Raw genomic sequence first — 19,972 nt, 5'->3', positions numbered from 1 at the left:
AGGGCCCCACGGGTAATGTGAGGGTGCATGTGGTGGAGTGTGTACATATAACAGGGCCCCACGGGTAATGTGAGGGTCCATGTGGTGGAGTGTGTACATATAACAGGGCCCCACGGGTAATGTGAGGGTGCATGTGGTGGAGTGTGTACATATAATAGGGCCCCACGGGTAATGTGAGGGTGCATGTGGTGGAGTGTGTACATATAATAGGGCCCCACGGGTAATGTGAGGGTCCATGTGGTGGAGTGTGTACATATAATAGGGCCCCACGGGTAATGTGAGGGTCCATGTGGTGGAGTGTGTACATATAACAGGGCCCCACGGGTAATGTGAGGGTCCATGTGGTGGAGTGTGTACATATAACAGGGCCCCACGGGTAATGTAAGGGTCCATGTGGTGGAGTGTGTACATATAACAGGGCCCCACGGGTAATGTGAGGGTCCATGTGGTGGAGTGTGTACATATAACAGGGCCCCACGGGTAATGTGAGGGTCCATGTGGTGGAGTGTGTACATATAACAGGGCCCCACGGGTAATGTGAGGGTGCATGTGGTGGAGTGTGTACATATAACAGGGCCCCACGGGTAATGTGAGGGTGCATGTGGTGGAGTGTGTACATATAATAGGGCCCCACGGGTAATGTGAGGGTCCATGTGGTGGAGTGTGCACATATAATAGGGCCCCACGGGTAATGTGAGGGTCCATGTGGTGGAGTGTGTACATATAACAGGGCCCCACGGGTAATGTGAGGGTCCATGTGGTGGAGTGTGCACATATAACAGGGCCCCACGGGTAATGTGAGGGTGCATGTGGTGGAGTGTGTACATATAATAGGGCCCCACGGGTAATGTGAGGGTCCATGTGGTGGAGTGTGTACATATAACAGGGCCCCACGGGTAATGTGAGGGTGCATGTGGTGGAGTGTGTACATATAACAGGGCCCCACGGGTAATGTGAGGGTCCATGTGGTGGAGTGTGTACATATAACAGGGCCCCACGGGTAATGTGAGGGTGCATGTGGTGGAGTGTGTACATATAATAGGGCCCCACGGGTAATGTGAGGGTCCATGTGGTGGAGTGTGTACATATAACAGGGCCCCACGGGTAATGTGAGGGTCCATGTGGTGGAGTGTGTACATATAATAGGGCCCCACGGGTAATGTGAGGGTGCATGTGGTGGAGTGTGTACATATAACAGGGCCCCACGGGTAATGTGAGGGTCCATGTGGTGGAGTGTGTACATATAACAGGGCCCCACGGGTAATGTGAGGGTCCATGTGGTGGAGTGTGTACATATAACAGGGCCCCACGGGTAATGTGAGGGTCCATGTGGTGGAGTGTGTACATATAACAGGGCCCCACGGGTAATGTGAGGGTGCATGTGGTGGAGTGTGTACATATAACAGGGCCCCACGGGTAATGTGAGGGTGCATGTGGTGGAGTGTGTACATATAACAGGGCCCCACGGGTAATGTGAGGGTCCATGTGGTGGAGTGTGTACATATAACAGGGCCCCACGGGTAATGTGAGGGTGCATGTGGTGGAGTGTGTACATATAACAGGGCCCCACGGGTAATGTGAGGGTCCATGTGGTGGAGTGTGTACATATAACAGAGCCCCACGGGTAATGTGAGGGTGCATGTGGTGGAGTGTGTACATATAACAGGGCCCCACGGGTAATGTGAGGGTGCATGTGGTGGAGTGTGTACATATAACAGGGCCCCACGGGTAATGTGAGGGTCCATGTGGTGGAGTGTGTACATATAATAGGGCCCCACGGGTAATGTGAGGGTCCATGTGGTGGAGTGTGTACATATAATAGGGCCCATGACATGACGTAGTAAGAGGACAGCACCTGGAATACACCCGATACATGGCTCTAGGTAACACCACACTTATACTCACAGCTTTCACAGTCTCTATGGTCTTCTTCCCAGCCAGACCGGCCTCCCCCTCCTTCTCTCCGGCCACCTGTGGAGAGAGACCCCGTTACTCAGGGTGCCTGGGACCATGTCTGTAGGTGGCTGGTGCTCACAGATCATGTACTTACCACCGGCTGCCCGCCTCTACCCACGCTCTCCTCGTACTCAGCCTCACGTTGCTGCAATGACATCAGCATTATTACAGGTGCATATCATGTAACACATACCTGCCCCGTACTCCGCAGCCCTGTCCAGTATGCTGCCCCGGCCCTCCTCCCTCACAGCCCCATCCTACACACCGCAGCCCCGGCCCTCCTCCCTCACAGCCCCATCCTGCACACCGCAGCCCCGGCCCTCCTCCCTCACAGCCCCATCCTGCACACCGCAGCCCCGGCCCTCCTCCCTCACAGACCTGTCCTACACACCGCAGCCCCGGCCCTCCTCCCTCACAGCCCCATCCTGCACACCACAGCCCCGGCCCTCCTCCCTCACAGCCCCGTCCTGCACACCGCAGCCCCGGCCCTCCTCCCTCACAGCCCCATCCTACACACCGCAGCCCCGGCCCTCCACCCTCAGACCTGTCCTACACACCGCAGCCCTGGCCCTCCTCACTCACAGCACCATCCTGCACACCGCAGCCCCGACCCTCCTCCCTCACAGCCCCATCCTACACACCGCAGCCCCGGCCCTCCTCCCTCACAGACCTGTCCTACACACCGCAGCCCCGGCCCTCCTCCCTCACAGCCCCATCCTGCACACCGCAGCCCCGGCCCTCCTCCCTCACAGCCCCATCCTGCACACCACAGCCCCGGCCCTCCTCCCTCACAGCCCCGTCCTGCACACCGCAGCCCCGGCCCTCCTCCCTCACAGCCCCATCCTACACACCGCAGCCCTGGCCCTCCTCCCTCACAGCCCCATCCTACACACCGCAGCCCCGGCCCTCCTCCCTCACAGCCCCATCCTACACACCGCAGCCCCGGCCCTCCTCCCTCACAGCCCCATCCTACACACCGCAGCCCCGGCCCTCCTCCCTCACAGACCTGTCCTACACACCGCAGCCCCGGCCCCTCCTCCCTCACAGCCCATCCTGCACACCGCAGCCCCGGCCCTCTTCCCTCACAGCCCATGCTGCACACCGCAGCCCCGGCCCCTCCTCCCTCACAGATCTGTCCTACACACCGCAGCCCCGGGCCCTTCTCACTCACAGACCTGTCCTACACACCGCAGCCCCAGCCCTCCTTCCTCACAGCCCCATCCTACACACCGCAGCCCCGGCCCTCCTCCCTCACAGACTGCTACATCTCTCTCACCATTTCCCGCTCCTCTTCCAGAATGAGTGGTTCTCTCGTTCTCTCCCATAGCCGCAGGGACTTGTCATGTGATGATGACACAACATGGTCGCCATTGGGACTGACTGCCAAGCACCACACCTCTCCGTGGTGGCCCTGCGGAATAAGAAAACCTGTTGGTTATGAGGACCGCCTGACGTTGCATCGCGACAGAGTGTGAGCTCCAGGGGCCAATATTACCTCAAGGGTTTGAACCTGCTGGAAGCGGTCGGCGTCCCACTGCTTCACCTTCCGGTCTTTCCCCGCACTAAAGAACAAGTGCGTCTTTGGCACAAACTGCAGGAACATGACACTGTGGAGAGAGGAGCGAGCGTTCAGTGACACAGAGAATAAGCCCCTGTACGCAGCACTCCCAGGAGCATCTACTTACCTGTCATCGTGGGCAAAGAGAGAGCGGTGACAGTCACCAAAGTCCAGGCCCCAGATCTTGATGTTCCGATCGGCAGAGCCGGTGACTATAATGGAGCCGTCCTGTAGGAGAGAGGGCAGAAAGCGTACGGATTACACCAACGACCATGCAGTAGGATAATAATGGGGCAGAGGCACGTTCCTATGTGGTCCACCCCAGCGATGGCACTTACATGTGAGATGTCCATGCACAGAACAGGCAGCTTGTGTCCGTACAGAGAGAGGAAGAACTGGAAGAGGAGAGAAACAGGTTAGTACATAAAACGCAACATGACAGACGGCTCTGCTGGTCGCACCACATGTATCAGGATATCTGTAATTAACCCCGCCACACTGAAGAAACAAAGCCTGCTGTACCTGAAGTGGCTGGCACCATTTCCCACGTTACACATCGTGGCCCCCACAGCTCAGCTCTTACCTTCAGGGTATCAACGAAGAAGATTTTCACCGTACAGTCCAACAGGGACGCGGCCAGAAGGCGACTGTCTGGACTGTGTCGCACGCATAACACATCCTCGTCCATCTGTAACATGCGTGTCTCCTTCACGGAGAGGCGTCGGCTGCGGGAAGAATGGGCAATTAATGAAATATTCCCAATCACCGGGGTGCAGCCATTCCGTGCCCGAGGCTAAGGGGGACCCCAATCTGTACTGTACATTTATATTTTACATCTAAACAGTGAATTATATATTTGGGCGACTGGTCCTGCTGTAATCCCGCTTTCCTCCCCCAGGCAGCAGGGGACGCCGTCTCCATGACGCTGCTCCGGTCACTGTGCGTCAGCGACGTCACGAGCAGGTTCTGCTCCAGCCGCATTCACTCGGTGACACACAGGCTGCTCATAACACTACAACTCTCATCATCCTGGCAGCCGGAGCACAATAGACAGAAAAGATTGTATCTATAGACTCCGTAATAGAACTGGACAGGGTTCCGCGTTACCTGCTCTGGGCGTCTGCGTCATCCGTCACCAGCTCAAACTCCCAAAACCTCACAGATTTATCGGCGCCCCCAGTGGCGAGCCCCCTCTATAGCGGACAGGAAAAGAGATGATCAGACAGCAGTCGCCGGCGTTACAGGTCACGCTGCGCTTAGCTGGGGGTCATGTTACCTGGTCAGGTGACACAGAGATGGACCACAGGGCCCCGTCATGAGCATCCACAGTGTCCAGCTCACTTCCCGAGGCCAAATCAAACAGCTGCAGCTTCCCGGACTGAAAGACAGAAGAGGACAGTGACCATGGGGACCGGGCGCACAGAGGTGGCGGGGAATAAATGTGTATGTGACCATGGGGACCAGGCACACATAGGTGACGGGGAATAAATGTGTGTGACCCTGGGGGCCGGGCGCACAGAGGTGGCGGGGAATAAATGTGTGTGTGTGACCCTGGGGGGGGGGGGGGGGGCTACAAATGGCTAAGAAAGGATTTGGCAAAGTCTGTGTTGGACAGGATTTATAAAACCCAGTGGGAAGAGCAGCACTCTACCGCTGCACATGCCTGACTGCAGAGTGGTTTCAGAATCGGTCCCAGAGCGGAACATTGTATAGCAGGACTGCACAGGCCGTGGAGCAGCAGGAGGAGTGGGAGCGCACAGGCCGTGGAGCAGCAGGAGAAGGAGCAGGAGCGCACAGGCTGTGGAGCAGCAGAGGAGGAGCAGGACCACACAGGCCGTGGAGCAGCAGGAGAAGGAGCGGGACCGCACAGGCCGTGGAGCAGCAGGAGAAGGAGCGGGACCGCACAGGCCGTGGAGCAGCAGGAGGAGGAGCGGGACCGCACAGGCCGTGGAGCAGCAGGAGGAGGAGCGGGACTGCACAGCAGCAGGAGGAGGAGCGGGACCGCACAGGCCGTGGAGCAGCAGGAGGAGGAGCGGGACCGCACAGGCCGTGGAGCAGCAGGAGGAGAAGCGGGAACACACAGGCTGTGGAGCAGCAGAGGAGGAGTGGGAACACACAGGCTGTGGAGCAGCAGAGGAGGAGTGGGAACACACAGGCCGTGGAGCAGCAGGAGAAGGAGCGGGACCGCACAGGCCGTCGAGCAGCAGGAGGAGGAGCGGGACCACACAGGCCGTGGAGCAGCAGGAGTGGGAACACACAGGCTGTGGAGCAGCAGAGGAGGAGTGGGAACACACAGGCCGTGGAGCAGCAGGAGAAGGAGCGGGACCGCACAGGCCGTGGAGCAGCAGGAGGAGCGGGACCACACAGGCCGTGGAGCAGCAGAGGGAACACACAGGCTGTGGAGCAGCAGAGGAGGAGTGGGAGTCACGGCTCACAACAGCTGCATGTGGTGACCTCTGTTATGCACTTAGTATTATATGTGTGCACTGTGTGCTATATGGTAGTGTGCGGGGTCTCACCTTTGTTCCCACTATGACATGTCTGTCTCCTGGGACAAAGAGGGAGCAGAGGGCATACTGGCAGCTCATGGTCCGGATACACTGCAGCGTGGACCTACGGGAACAGACAGTAACAATTCCAGTGAGTGGGGATGGACTGTAAGGGACACAGATTACAGCGTGCACACAGTCCCTGCCCCTGGTACCGCTCTACAGCACAGGACACTGTGCACACAGTCCCTGCCCGTGGTACCAGACAGGGCACAGGGCACAGTGCGCACACAGTCCCTGCCCATGGTACTGGACTGCACAGGGCACAGGTTACAGTGTGCACAGTCCCTGCCCGTAGTAGAAGTCCAAACAGGACACAGATTACAGTGGGCACACAGTCCCTGCCCATGGTACCGGACCGTACAGGACACAGATTACAGTGCGCACACAGTCGTTGCCCGTGGTACCGGTCCGAATAGGACACAGATTACAGCGCGCACACAGTCCCTGTCCGTGGTACCGGTCCGAATAGGACACAGATTACAGCGGGCACACAGTCCCTGCCCGTGGTACCGAACTGCACAGGACACAGGTTACAGCGGGCACACAGTCCCTCCCCGTGGTACCGAACTGCACAGGACACAGGTTACAGTGCGCACACAGTCCCTGCCCGTGGTACCGGACTGCACAGGACACAGGTTACAGTGCGCACACAGTCCCTGCCCGTGGTACCGGACAGCACAGGACACAGGTTACAGTGCGCACACAGTCCCTGCCCGTGGTACCGGACAGCACAGGACACAGGTTACAGTGCGCACACAGTCCCTGCCCGTGGTACCGGACTGCACAGGACACAGTCCCTGCCCGTGGTACCGGACTGCACAGGACACAGTCCCTGCCCGTGGTACCGGACTGCACAGGACACAGTCCCTGCCCGTGGTACCGGACTGCACAGGACACAGGTTACAGTGCGCACACAGTCCCTGCCCGTGGTACCAGACAGCACAGGACACAGGTTACAGTGCACACACAGTCCCTGCCCGTGGTACCCGACAGCACAGGACACAGGTTACAGTGCGCACACAGTCCCTGCCCGTGGTACCGGACCGCACAGGACACAGTCCCTGCCCGTGGTACCGGACAGCACAGGACACAGGTTACAGTGTGCACACAGTCCCTGCCCGTGGTACCGGACAGCACAGGACACAGGTTACAGTGTGCACACAGTCCCTGCCCGTGGTACCGGACAGCACAGGACACAGGTTACAGTGTGCACACAGTCCCTGCCCGTGGTACCGGACAGCACAGGACACAGGTTACAGTGCGCACACAGTCCCTGCAGCACCATAAAAAGTTCCACATGGACAGTTGACACAGGAAAAGGTCAACAGGAATTGTAACCTTTTTGCGTCTGTCAAAATCTGGACATGGAGACGGTATTAGGGTACCGCGTCCCCTCACGTGGCTCGCAAATCCGGACAAGGACACGGTATTAGGGTACCGCGTCCCCTCACGTGGCTCGCAAATCCGGACAAGGACACGGTATTAGGGTACCGCTTCCCCTCACGTGGGCATTAGTGTACCGCGTCCCCCCCCCCGCGTGGGCATTAGTGTACCGCGTGGGCATTAGTGTACCGCCCCCCCCCCCCCCCGCGCGTGGGCATTAGTGTACCGCGTCCCCTCCCCGCGCGCATGGGCATTAGTGTACCGCGTCCCCCCCCCCTCCCGCGCGCGTGGGCATTAGTGTACCGCGTCCCCCCCCCCCGCGTGGGCATTAGTGTACCGCGTCCCCCCCGCGCGCGTGGGCATTAGTGTACCGCGTCCCCGCACGCACACTATTGGGATATAACTTTCTGCCCACTTGGATCATGAAGAACAAGTCGGTAGAAAGAAAAGAAATCATGGAAAACTCATGTCGACCTTTTTTGTGTCGACCTATTGCATCTGCCCAATGGAGCAGATACCCCTAGAACACGGGCCGTACCTGTTCCAGATCTTTACCGACTCTGCAGATGCTGACAGCATAGCGATGTTGTCCGAGCTGAACGCCAATGTCCGTACGTCACTGCGGTGCCCCCCGAGGGTGAGCTGGGAGCACTTGTTAGACTCGATGGCCCCAGCCAGTGACAGGTCAGCGGGCAGAGAGAAACACTCCACGCTGTTATTCTGCAGCAGCAGCACCGCCCGCAGCTCCCCCTTGGCGGAAATCAGCAGGTCACATGATCTGGGGGAAACGAGCGAGAGCGGAGGGTCAGTACGGAGGTCAGGCGGATGGGAATCACCTCAGACAGCGCAATGCGCACAACACGGAAATACACAATTACTTGATTTTCGATGAGGCCTTTATGTTGGCGAGTTTGTGAATCTCATCTTGTAGGGTCCTCTCCACCACGGGCTCCTCCTGCTCCTCACCATCCTTCTGTCTGCAGCAAGGGGAACATGGTCGCGTTAGACTTCCCCGTCGCCCCACTGTACCCATCCATGTCACTATGTAACCGGAGGATTCTACAGTGCCCCATCCTATAATGCATATACCCCACATGCCCCTGTACCGCCAGCCCCGCTCCTCCCTACTCCCTTCCCATTGCCCAAACAATGGCACCCACCAACCCCTTACTCCTGCAGCGCCCTCTATCTGCTGCCAGATCCTCAGTCCTCCAACACCCACCTCAAGCCCATCACTCCACCAGCACCCGCCACCAGATCCTCAGTCCTCCAACACCCACCTCCAGCCCATCACTCCACCGGCACCCGCCACCAGATCCTCAGTCCTCCAACACCCACCTCCAGCCCATCACTTCACCGGCACCCGCCACCAGATCCTCAGTCCTCCAACACCCACCTCCAGCCCATCACTCCACCGGCACCCGCCACCAGATCCTCAGTCCTCCAACACCCACCTCCAGCCCATCACTCCACCGGCACCCGCCGCCAGCTCCTCAGTCCTCCAACATCCACCTCCAGCCCATCACTCCACCGGCACCCGTCACCAGCTCCTTAGTCCTCCAACACCCACCTACAGCCCCTTACTCCACTGGCACCCGCCGCCAGCTCCTCAGTCCTCCAACACCCACCTCCAGCCCATCACTCCACCGGCACCCGCCGCCAGCTCCTCAGTCCTCCAACACCCACCTCCAGCCCATCACTCCACCGGTACCCGCCGCCAGCTCCTCAGTCCTCCAACACCCACCTCCAGCCCATCACTCCACCGGCACCCGCCACCAGATCCTCAGTCCTCCAACACCCACCTCCAGCCCATCACTCCACCAGCACCCGCCACCAGCTCCTCAGTCCTCCAACACCCACAGGCACCCGCTACCAGATCCTCAGTCCTCCAACCCCTTACTCCACCGGTACTCACTGCCATCCCCTCATTGCTCTGGCACCTGCCGCCAGCCACTCACTCCCCCAGCACCCGCATTCCTCCATCACCCACCGCCAGCCCCTCACTCCCCTGGCAGCTGCCACCCCTTTACTGCACCCACTTGTTTTTCTTCTTGGCTCTTTTCAGTTTCTTCTCCATCTTTTTGCTGATCTCGTCCTCATTCAGGACACAGAAGACTTCCAGGATGGAGTCCGGGCCCTAGAGGGTATGACAACTCAGTATCACATACATGGTATTATGGAGGCTGCGACATTACACAGAGACCTCTGGCAGCTCCGGGTTCTAATAGCTTCACCACTGTCGCCCATCGTATTGTCGACCAGACTTAGGTCAATTATGTCGACACCGTTGGGTCGACAGGCAACTAGGTGGACAGGGTTCTAGGTCGACATGTTTTTTCACTGTTTTTTTACCCGAATGTCGACATAGTCGACATGGACACAGTTGGAAGTCAACCGCAGGCCCTCGCAATGCTTGGGGGATGGTAGGGCTAATTCTCCCACCATGCCCTAGTGGATGGTAGGGCATGAAATACCGCCTGTCGGCACATGTCGGCTCAAAGAACAGTGAAAACACCCATGTCGACCTCGCAACCAGTCGACCTAATGCATTTGTCAACCTAAAACCATGTTGACTTAGCCACCTGTTGACCCAACGGTGTCGACCTTATGACTGACGACCTAATGACAATCTGACCGAATCGCATATGTGCATACTGTGACCTCGTCTCCATCTTGCATTTATTTAGTACAGGGGTGCCGCGGGGCAAGTACAGGGGTGCCGCGGGGCAAGTACAGGGGGTGCCGCGGGGCAAGTACAGGGGGTGCCGCGGGGCAAGTACAGGGGGTGCCGCGGGGCAAGTACAGGGGGTGCCGCGGGGCAAGTACAGGGGGTGCCGCGGGGCAAGTACAGGGGGTGCCGCGGGGCAAGTACAGGGGGTGCCGCGGGGCAAGTACAGGGGGTGCCGCGGGGCAAGTACAGGGTTACTCCGGGTTGTTGGTCGAGGGCCAGTTCACGTTATTTATGGCGACCCAGTGCTTTGTGGACAATTAGAAGTGAACCCCGTCTCTCACCACTATTGTGATCGTCTCCCTCCCATAGACTCTATTCTGCTCTGTACCGCCATATCCCCCGGGCTCCAGCAGTCTCTGGAAGTACAACTACCAATTATAGCGAATAGGTGACCACTTAGGCCTAATCCTGGGACTTTATACCCCCATCTGCCAACCAGTCCGCACACAGAGAGAACCCAACCACCTCCCTCCATTACGTTCTGCATAGGATCTAATGCATGATGAAGGGAGAGGTAAAAGCAGCCCAAGGTCAGCGAGAGACAAAGTGTACATAACAAATGAAGCAGACGCGGCAGTATGGAAATAGCGCATACACCCGGGAACCCTACAACGCGTTAGCGCCCCCTACTGAATCACCAGCCACTCACATGACAAGCCAAGAACCTCCTGGTCCGGTCCGTAGCCAAGGACACCACCCTGTCCCGCCCATCTCGCATGATGGAACCATGGCGCTTACACGTCAGGATACGCTGCTGAGAACAGAGACAGACAAAATACATCATAACTATAGAGAAATGGTCACACGCTGACTGGGTACGGGGTCCTCCCGGTCTGACAGTACCTCCTCATCCTCAGCGGCATCCTCCTCCACGTCTGTGGGACCTTTAGGTTTCTTCATGCGCGGTTCCTCAGGCGGTTGGTCCTACAGGGAGAAGATGGACGATATACACATCACAGACATTACAGAGGACCTCCGCCTAGGACCACACAGATCGGGGGCTGCCACGTGTCTACACTACAGCCAGTCTGGCATGTGAGGGACATATGAAGGGGGAACACAATAAACAAAAAGTATCGGAGACAGGAAAGTATTGGGCGGGAACGTGGGGGCGGGGATAGTATAATTACCTCATTTGCATATGAGATGGTCCAGGAACGCAGTTCACTGTCTGCTGAACCGGTCAATATTCGGCTTTCATCGGACAGAACAGTCAGACCCCAGACCTGGGACACAGCAATGACATTAATACAATGAGATGGCAATTACTGGGTGAGAACATCATTTTCTAGGACACAATAGAGAAATGATAGAGAGAATCTCATTGGTTGCTGTGAACACCACCTTTTTGTTGCATTCTTAGAAGCTTTGGTAAATTGACTCTGTTATGTTTTTACATACAACACACGAACACTCACGGCCGGACAGAGTGGTGCGTTGCTGTATGTTGTGGAGACAGGTTAGGAGAAGCTGGTCACAAGAGCTGACACTCAGGAAACCTACCTCTGTGCGATGTCCCACCATGGTCTGGAAGCAATGCTGCGTGTCTAGGTCCCACCACTTCACCAGTGTGTCCTTACCACTACGGGAAGAGCAGAGGGTCACACGCTAATCCCCCAGTCACTACATGCACACGCACTGAGCACAATTACATTATACTCCAGCACATAGACATGTACAGCACACGGCACTATCCTAGGCTGCAGGAAGAAGAGGCTTCTGTATATAGACAGACAATTAGCCCTAATACTATGGTAAATATGAGCCCCTCCCACAACGCAGAACTGCCGGGACTCGCGGTTACCTGGTGACCAGAAGATTCTTCTCCTTTAGGAACATGGCCTGTGTGACGGCGTCCTTGTGGCCCTTCAGCCGGTACAGGCCGCTCTCATTGATGACATCCCACACAATAACATTAGTGTCCTGCGGAGAGAGCGGTGTTACTGGAGACGCCTGGGAAATTACTCTGCTCTATATATTCTATACATAACGGCCACGGTATAGGAGAGACGACCGCACAAGCCACACAACACAGGACCAGACATACCAGAGACCCCATGTTCTGCAGATCAAGATACTATCATAGATCTATACAAAGAAGACCCAGAACCTCATGCACTTGTCATAGTCACTGGAGATTCAGAGCCCCCCACCAGGGAGAGAGAGTGCCCCACGGTCACCCAGCAGGCAGAGAGACCCCCCTGGTAATCCAGCAGGCGGAGAGAGACCCCCCTGGTAATCCAGCAGGCGGAGAGAGTACGCCCTACCGGTCACCCAGTAGGAAACGAGCAGTCTGGACCCTCTCTCCACCCCAGGAGAAGCAGGCTAAGCTGTCACATTACCTTGGACCCGGACACTAGTCGGCCTCCCAGGTGGTCGTAGCTCAGCGCAGTCACCGCCGCTTTGTGTCCATTGAAAGTGATGCCACTCTCCCCGCTAAGGATGCTGAATACGCGGATGGACCCATCTTCGTATCCAACAGCCAACGAGAGCCCGTCGGGGGAGGGGCACAGCTGCGTCACCTCCTGCTTCTGGCCTTGCAGAATGAGGACCTGCAATGAGAGACACAACTGTCACCATACTGCCTGGGGCCCCAATATCACACATGGGAACATCAGTGACTTGTGGCGGAGATATCACGTTTCAGTACCGACCTTCTCACCCTTGCGGGTGTCCCAGATGAAGACGTGCTCACAGGCCGCGACAGCCACATAGCGCCCCTTCTCTCCCCGCAGGGTGACATAGCGCACATTGGCCTTCTGGCTGGCGACCACCCCAAACACAGCAGTGGCGGCGTAGCGGAGATACTGCTTGGTGAGTCCCATGGCGCCGGTACCACGGGGGATTATTCTCAGGGTGAGCCCAGCACGGCCTGTACAGGGAGCAATGAGACATTAATGGGTGAGAGACAGAAGAGGGGAGGCCATTACCTGACAACACATGGGGCTAGTTACCATGGGACCCCTAGAGATGCCCCCGGCCAACAGGGCGACACGAGGCCCACCCCAGGGGGGCTTACTGTACCCGGGCACAGCACACCCAGGTACCTAACAGCTAGCACCTGTATCCCCAATGGCTGGGGGTATGGGGGAGCACCTCATACGTCACCATGACAGGTAATAACATACCTGACCACAAGGGGCGGGATACAGAGAGGGGGCAGAGCAGGGATAGGGGTAGGAGCGTACACAGGGCCGGGGGCAGATAATTACCCGGACTCTTCTCCTCAGCCGCTCTCCCGGTGCTCACAACCGGACACGTGCAGGTCGCGCATGCGCACTGAGGGCTGCCCGGCTCCAAGATGGCGGACACTGCCCTCGCTCTGGCGTTCCCAAGTCCCAACCCCGCCCATGGGGTGTGTCTGCAAGAGGAACCGCCCACTCTTTACACAAGGGCCTTTCCGGCAACCGGTCAGATGACAGCGAGCAACGGAATGTAGCGGCGGCCGCGGGAGGTGAGATCTGTACCGCCGGTATCCCCCCGTCCCCAGCTGGAGCCCCCAATACCCCAGACAGGCACAGCCAGCCCCCATTACCCCAGCCCCCCCCCCCCCCCCCCCCTCCCCCTCCCCAGACAGGTACAGCCAGCCCCCATTACTCCAGCCTCCCAGACAGGTACAGCCAGCCCCCATTACTCCAGCCTCCCAGACAGGTACAGCCAGCCCCCAATACATGGAGCCCCCAGACAGGTACAGTCAGCCCTCATTACCCCAGCCCCCCCAGACAGGTACAGCCAGCCCCCAATACCTGGAGCCCCCAGACAGGTACAGCCAGCCCCCCAATACCTGGAGCCCCCAGACCGGTACAGCCAGCCCCCAATACATGGAGCCCCCAAACCGGTACAGCCAGCCCCCAATACATGGAGCCCCCAGACCGGTACAGCCAGCCCCCAATACATGGAGCCCCCAGACCGGTACAGCCAGCCCCCAATACCTGGAGCCCCCAGACAGGTACAGCCAGCCCCCAATACCTGGAGCCCCCAGACAGGTACAGCCAGCCCCCAATACCTGGAGCCCCCAGACAGGTACAGCCAGTCCCCAATACATGGAGCCCCCAGACAGGTACAGCCAGCCCCCATAACCCCAGCCCCCCATACATGGAGCCCCCATTACCCCAGCCCCCCATACATGGAGCCCCCAAACCGGTACAGCCAGCCCCCAATACATAGAGCCCCCAAACCGGTACAGCCAGCCCCCAATACATAGAGCCCCCAGACAGGTACGGCCAGCCCCCAATACCTGGAGCCCCCAGACAGGTACGGCCAGCCCCCAATACCTGGAGCCCCCAGACAGGTACAGCCAGCCCCCAATACCTGGAGCCCCAAGACAGGTACAGCCAGCCCCCAATACATGGAGCCCCCAGACAGGTACAGTCAGCCCTCATTACCCCAGCCCCCCCAGACAGGTACAGCCAGCCCCCAATACCTGGAGCCCCCAGACAGGTACAGCCAGCCCCCAATACCTGGAGCCCCCAGACAGGTACAGCCAGCCCTCAATACCTGGAGCCCCCAGACAGGTACAGCCAGCCCCCAATACATGGAGCCCCCAGACAGGTACAGCCAGCCCCCAATACATGGAGCCCCCAGACCGGTTCAGCCAGCCCCCAATACATGGAGCCCCCAGACAGGTACAGCCATACCCCAGCCCCAGACAGGTACAGCCAGCCCCCATTACATGGAGCCCCCAAACTGGTACAGCCAGCCCCCAATACATGGAGCCCCCAGACAGGTACAGCCAGCCTCCAATACATGGAGCCCCCAAACCGGTACAGCCAGCCCCCAATACATGGAGCCCCCAGACCGGTACAGCCAGCCCCCAATACATGGAGCCCCAGACCGGTACAGCCAGCCCCCAATACATGGAGCCCCCAGACAGGTACAGCCATACCCCAGCCCCCAGACAGGTACAGCCAGCCCCCATTACATGGAGCCCCCAAACTGGTACAGCCAGCCCCCAATACATGGAGCCCCCAGACAGGTACAGCCAGCCTCCAATACATGGAGCCCCCAGACAGGTACAGCCAGCCTCCAATACATGGAGCCCCCAAACCGGTACAGCCAGCCCCCAATACCTGGAGCCCCCAGACAGGTACAGCCAGCCCCCAATACATGGAGCCCTCACACATGTACAGCCAGCCCCAATACATGGAGCCACTATTACCTCCCCCAGACATGTACAGCCAGCCCCCCAGTACATGGAGCCCCCAGACCGGTATAGCCAGCCCGCTGCATGGTGTACTGAGGCTGGATGTATGAGGTATATCACGCTGCACGGTGTACTGAGGCTGAATGTATGAAGTATATCACACTGCACGGTGTACTGAGGCTGGGTGTATGAGGTATATCACACTGCACGGTGTACTGAGGCTGGGTGTATGAGGTATATCACACTGCACGGTGTACTGAGGCTGGATGTATGAGGTATATAACACTGCACGGTGTACTGAGGCTGGATGTATGAGGTATATCACGCTGCAGGGTGTACTGAGGCTGGATGTATAAGGTATATTACACTGCATGGTGTACTGAGGCTGGATGTATGAGGTATCTCACACTGCATGGTGTACTGAGGCTGGAGGTATATTACACTGCATGAACTACTGACGCTGGATGTATGAGGTATATCACGCTGCACGGTGTACTGAGGCTGGGTGTATGAGGTATATCACACTGCACGGTGTACTGAGGCTGGATGTATGAGGTATATCACGCTGCATGGTGTACTGAGGCTGGATGTATGAGGTATATCACGCTGCAGGGTGTACTGAGGTTAGAGGTATGAGGTATATCACGCTGCACGGTGTACTGAGGCTGAATGTATGAGGTATATCACACTGCACGGTGTACTGAGGGCTGGATTTATGAGGTATATCACGCTGCATGGTGTACTGAGGCTGGATGTATGAGGTATATCACGCTGCATGGTGTACTGAGGCTGATGTATGAGGTATATCACACTGCACGGTGTACTGAGGCTGGATGTATGAGGTATATCACGCTGCACGGTGTACTGAGGCTGGATGTATGAGGTATATCACGCTGAATGGTGTACTGAGGCTGGATGTATGAGGTATATCACGCTGCACGGTGTACTGAGGCTGGATGTATGAGGTATATCACGCTGCATGGTGTACTGAGGCTGGATGTATGAGGTATAGCACGCTGCATGGTGTACTGAGGCTGGATGTATGAGGTATATCACGCTGCATGGTGTACTGAGGCTGGATGTATGAGGTATATCACGCTGCATTGTGTACTGAGGCTGGATGTATGAGGTATATCACGCTGCATGGTGTACTGAGGCTGGATGTATGAGGTATATAACGCTGCATGGTGTACTGAGGCTGGGTGTATGAGGTATATCACGCTGCACAGTGTACTGAGGCTGGGTGTATGAGGTATATCACGCTGCATGGTGTACTGAGGCTGGATGTATGAGGTATATCACGCTGCATGGTGTACCGAGGCTGGATGTATGAGGTATATCACGGTGTACTGAGGCTGAATGTATGAAGTATATCACACTGCACGTGTACTGAGGCTGGATGTATGAGGTATATCACGCTGCACGGTGTACTGAGGCTGGATGTATGAGGTATATCACGCTGCACGGTGTACTGAGGCTGGATGTATGAGGTATATCACGCTGCACGGTGTACTGAGGCTGAGTGTATGAGGTATATCAGGCTGCATGGTGTACTGAGGCTGGATGTATAAGGTATATAACGCTGCATGGTGTACTGAGGCTGGGTGTATGAGGTATATCACGCTGCATGGTGTACTGAGGCTGGGTGTATGAGGTATATCACGCTGCATGGTGTACTGAGGCTGGATGTATGAGGTATATCACGCTGGATGTATGAGGTATATCACGGTGTACTGAGGCTGAATGTATGAAGTATATCACACTGCACGGTGTACTGAGGCTGGATGTATGAGGTATATCACGCTGCACGGTGTACTGAGGCTGGATGTATGAGGTATATCACGCCTGCACGGTGTACTGAGGCTGGATGTATGAGGTATATCACGCTGCACGGTGTACTGAGGCTGGATGTATGAGGTATATCACGCTGCACGGTGTACTGAGGCTGAGTGTATGAGGTATATCAGGCTGTATGGTGTACTGAGGCTGGATGTATGAGGTATATCACGCTGCATGGTGTACCGAGGCTGGATGTATGAGGTATATCACGCTGCAAGGTGTACTGAGGCTGGATGTATGAGGTATATCACGCTGCACGGTGTACTGAGGCCGGATGTATGAGGTATATCACGCTGCACGGTCTCCTGAGGCTGGATGTATGAGGTATATCACGCTGCATGGTGTACTGAGGCTGGATGTATGAGGGATATCACGCTGCACGGTGTACTGAGGCTGGATGTATGAGGTATATCACGCTGCATGGTGTACTGAGGGCTGGATGTATGAGGTATATCACGCTGCAAGGTGTACTGAGGCTGGATGTATGAGGTATATCACGCTGCACGGTGTACTGAGGCCGGATGTATGAGGTATATCACGCTGCACGGTCTCCTGAGGCTGGATGTATGAGGTATATCACGCTGCATGGTGTACTGAGGCTGGATGTATGAGGTCTCCTGAGGCCGGATGAATTGTGATGTAATTTCCTTGTACGTTAGTGACATCATTACTCTGCAGTCCTCTATGTGTGTTGGGTTACCGTGACACGGGCGTGCACATCATATTCTCTGTCTGTATGATGATATCTCATGCCGTGATGTCATACATGATGCACATTAGTGACATCATTACTCTTCTGTTGCCAGGTATCGAAGCCACGGCTTCATGCAGATCCAGCTTGCGTCCGTCCCATGGATCCTCTCGGCGCCCGCTCGTGTTTCGTGGATGTGGACACGTTACCTTGCTGGACCGATGTGCCAGGTGTGTGCCACGTGGGCACTGTGCACAGTGAGCTCCGCTCCCCGTTCCCCTACAGAGAAGACCTTAACGGGAAGGTGATAATCTGGTGAGCGCTGATCCGATCTATAAAGGGAGGAGCCATTTATCATGCCCCATATTGCACCGCATAGTGTGGTATTACCCTTGTGACTACCCCCAACCGCCGGCCTGTAATGGTGCAGTGACCTTTGTATCCAGATAGCAGATAAGTAACTGCTGCTTCCTTGTGGCGTTCAAAATGAGTCAGATTGCTGGGGCCTTCGTGGTCTGAGCATCTGTTGCTGGGTGCGCTCCTGTCATATGTGCTGGGGGGGGGGGAGGCTGCTAACGGTGGCCCCTGATGGTTTTAGGGCGATGTGCCTGTGTGACAGTGCGTTTCGCAGCTCCCGGGGTCTGTATCCTGAAGTCTACCTTTGTGTATTCGCTGTGTCCAGAATATCACAGTGTGTGTAATCCGCGCTGTGAGTGCAGGGCATGCCCGATCTGTAGCAGCTATACCTAGGAGCAGCTTACAAACAATGCTCCCAATGTTCCGCACATGGTCCGGGTCATAAGATGAGACTGCGCTCACCCCGGCCCGGCCAGCATCCCTCACATCTCTATCTTAGCCTAGGGGGAATAATGTTTAATAACTTAAATACGCAATAATCCTTCTTTGTGTGGTTTCTTACCCTGGAGAATGTCAGATGTTACAGTGTATTGCAGAGTACATGCTGGTTATGTCCCACATACTCCTGGGTCTGACCCTCACCCCACACAGCGGCCATAGTGTGTACATGGGGGCCAAGTTCAGGTCCCCCCGGGGACTCCGTGGCTTGTACTGAGGTTGTTCTGTCCTTACAGGAGCGGGGATGTGGCGTTACTGAACTGCACCGCCGTGGTGAACACCAGCAACGAGACCCTCACCGACAAGAATCCGGTGTCTGACAGTATCTACCGCTATGCCGGACCGGAGCTGCAGGAGGATGTGCAGAAGCTGAAAGGTGCGTGACACGGGGCTTACAGCCTTCTACATACATCATACATGTAATTCTGTCTCAACGATCCCCTGTCCCTGCATGCTAACAATGTGTCCTACCCCCCCCCCCCCCCCCCCCAACAACAGTCCGTGCCCACTACCAATGTGTCCTCCTTTGTCACTGGGTCTCATCTCAGCCAGAGGACAAACCGCACAACGGGATGGGAAGGGCCTCCACCTGGGGAATGCCAAGTTGGGAGGCCGCCTGTTGGGGTTTTCAGACTTCTGGCTGGCATCCACGACAGACACATGGGTTCGGGGATGTTGTCTCCCAAGGCTACTCCCACACCTTCCGGAGTCGTCCACCAAACTCCTTTCCACAAGTTCTCCAAGTCCCTTGGAGCAGGCCACCCAGAAGCTCCTACAGTCCAGAGTCCTAGTGCCGGTCTCAACGAGGCTCAGGATTCTACGCCTAGTCCAGAAACCAACGGCATATCATCACATTCTCAGCTTGACCAGACTCAACAAGTTGGTTCGAGTTCCGAATGGAAACATTAACGGGATGCCCTAGTTCTGGCCTTACAACCAGGAGACCACATGGCATCCCTGGACATCTGCATATCCCCTTCAAGCCGAAACATCATCGGTTTCTGCGTTTGCACTGCAGGACCATCAGTTTCAGGCTTTGCCTTTCGGACTGTTTACTGCCCCTCGGGTGTTTACTACGGTCATGGCCGTGATGGGCAGCAGACTCTCCAACCAGGGCATCCGGGTCCTTCCGTATCTAGATGACCTGTTGATTCTGGCACAATCTACAGAGGTTCTCAAGGACCATCTGAACACAGTGGCGATGGTCCTAGAACGTCACGGCTGTATCATCAATTGGCCCAAATCATCCATGACCGTCTATGTA

The 19,972-nt window shown here is 56.8% G+C and overlaps 2 protein-coding genes across 5 annotated transcripts in view; one reads left to right on the top strand and one right to left on the bottom strand.

Annotated features, from left to right (window-relative positions):
- WDR3 (WD repeat domain 3) overlaps positions 1-13,539 on the bottom strand; it is a 41,583-nt gene extending 28,044 nt beyond the window's left edge. Inside the window, exons 1-21 of one of the 4 annotated variants that reach the window (XM_083171476.1) lie at positions 13,393-13,539; positions 12,835-13,052; positions 12,523-12,732; positions 11,985-12,103; positions 11,684-11,762; positions 11,311-11,406; positions 11,024-11,104; positions 10,830-10,931; positions 9,489-9,586; positions 8,328-8,426; positions 7,988-8,227; positions 6,034-6,127; positions 4,791-4,892; positions 4,622-4,707; positions 4,098-4,239; positions 3,853-3,909; positions 3,642-3,742; positions 3,452-3,563; positions 3,233-3,367; positions 2,051-2,101; positions 1,906-1,971 (exon numbers count right to left, since the gene is read on the bottom strand). In XM_083171476.1, the coding sequence (XP_083027602.1) occupies positions 1,906-1,971; positions 2,051-2,101; positions 3,233-3,367; positions 3,452-3,563; positions 3,642-3,742; positions 3,853-3,909; positions 4,098-4,239; positions 4,622-4,707; positions 4,791-4,892; positions 6,034-6,127; positions 7,988-8,227; positions 8,328-8,426; positions 9,489-9,586; positions 10,830-10,931; positions 11,024-11,104; positions 11,311-11,406; positions 11,684-11,762; positions 11,985-12,103; positions 12,523-12,732; positions 12,835-13,005 (2,241 nt within the window). In that variant the 5' untranslated portion in view covers positions 13,006-13,052; positions 13,393-13,539. Of the gene's footprint in view, positions 1-1,905; positions 1,972-2,050; positions 2,102-3,232; positions 3,368-3,451; positions 3,564-3,641; positions 3,743-3,852; positions 3,910-4,097; positions 4,240-4,621; positions 4,708-4,790; positions 4,893-6,033; positions 6,128-7,987; positions 8,228-8,327; positions 8,427-9,488; positions 9,587-10,829; positions 10,935-11,023; positions 11,105-11,310; positions 11,407-11,683; positions 11,763-11,984; positions 12,104-12,522; positions 12,733-12,834; positions 13,053-13,134; positions 13,234-13,308 lie in introns of those variants that run through there. The other 3 variants (XM_083171473.1, XM_083171474.1, XM_083171475.1) reach the window with 3 other exon arrangements.
- GDAP2 (ganglioside induced differentiation associated protein 2) overlaps positions 13,503-19,972 on the top strand; it is a 12,432-nt gene continuing 5,962 nt past the window's right edge. The window contains exons 1-6 of the mRNA XM_083170630.1: positions 13,503-13,634; positions 17,969-18,168; positions 18,945-19,084; positions 19,257-19,372; positions 19,444-19,587; positions 19,727-19,969. Coding sequence (XP_083026756.1) covers positions 18,014-18,168; positions 18,945-19,084; positions 19,257-19,372; positions 19,444-19,587; positions 19,727-19,969 — 798 coding nt within the window. The 5' untranslated portion in view covers positions 13,503-13,634; positions 17,969-18,013. The remainder of the gene's footprint in view (positions 13,635-17,968; positions 18,169-18,944; positions 19,085-19,256; positions 19,373-19,443; positions 19,588-19,726; positions 19,970-19,972) is intronic.

Source organism: Crinia signifera, chromosome 2 (genome assembly GCF_055691185.1).
Source record: "Crinia signifera chromosome 2, ASM5569118v1, whole genome shotgun sequence".
NCBI classification, from domain to species: Eukaryota; Metazoa; Chordata; class Amphibia; order Anura; family Myobatrachidae; genus Crinia; species Crinia signifera.
This window is presented reverse-complemented; position numbering and strand designations above follow the sequence as displayed.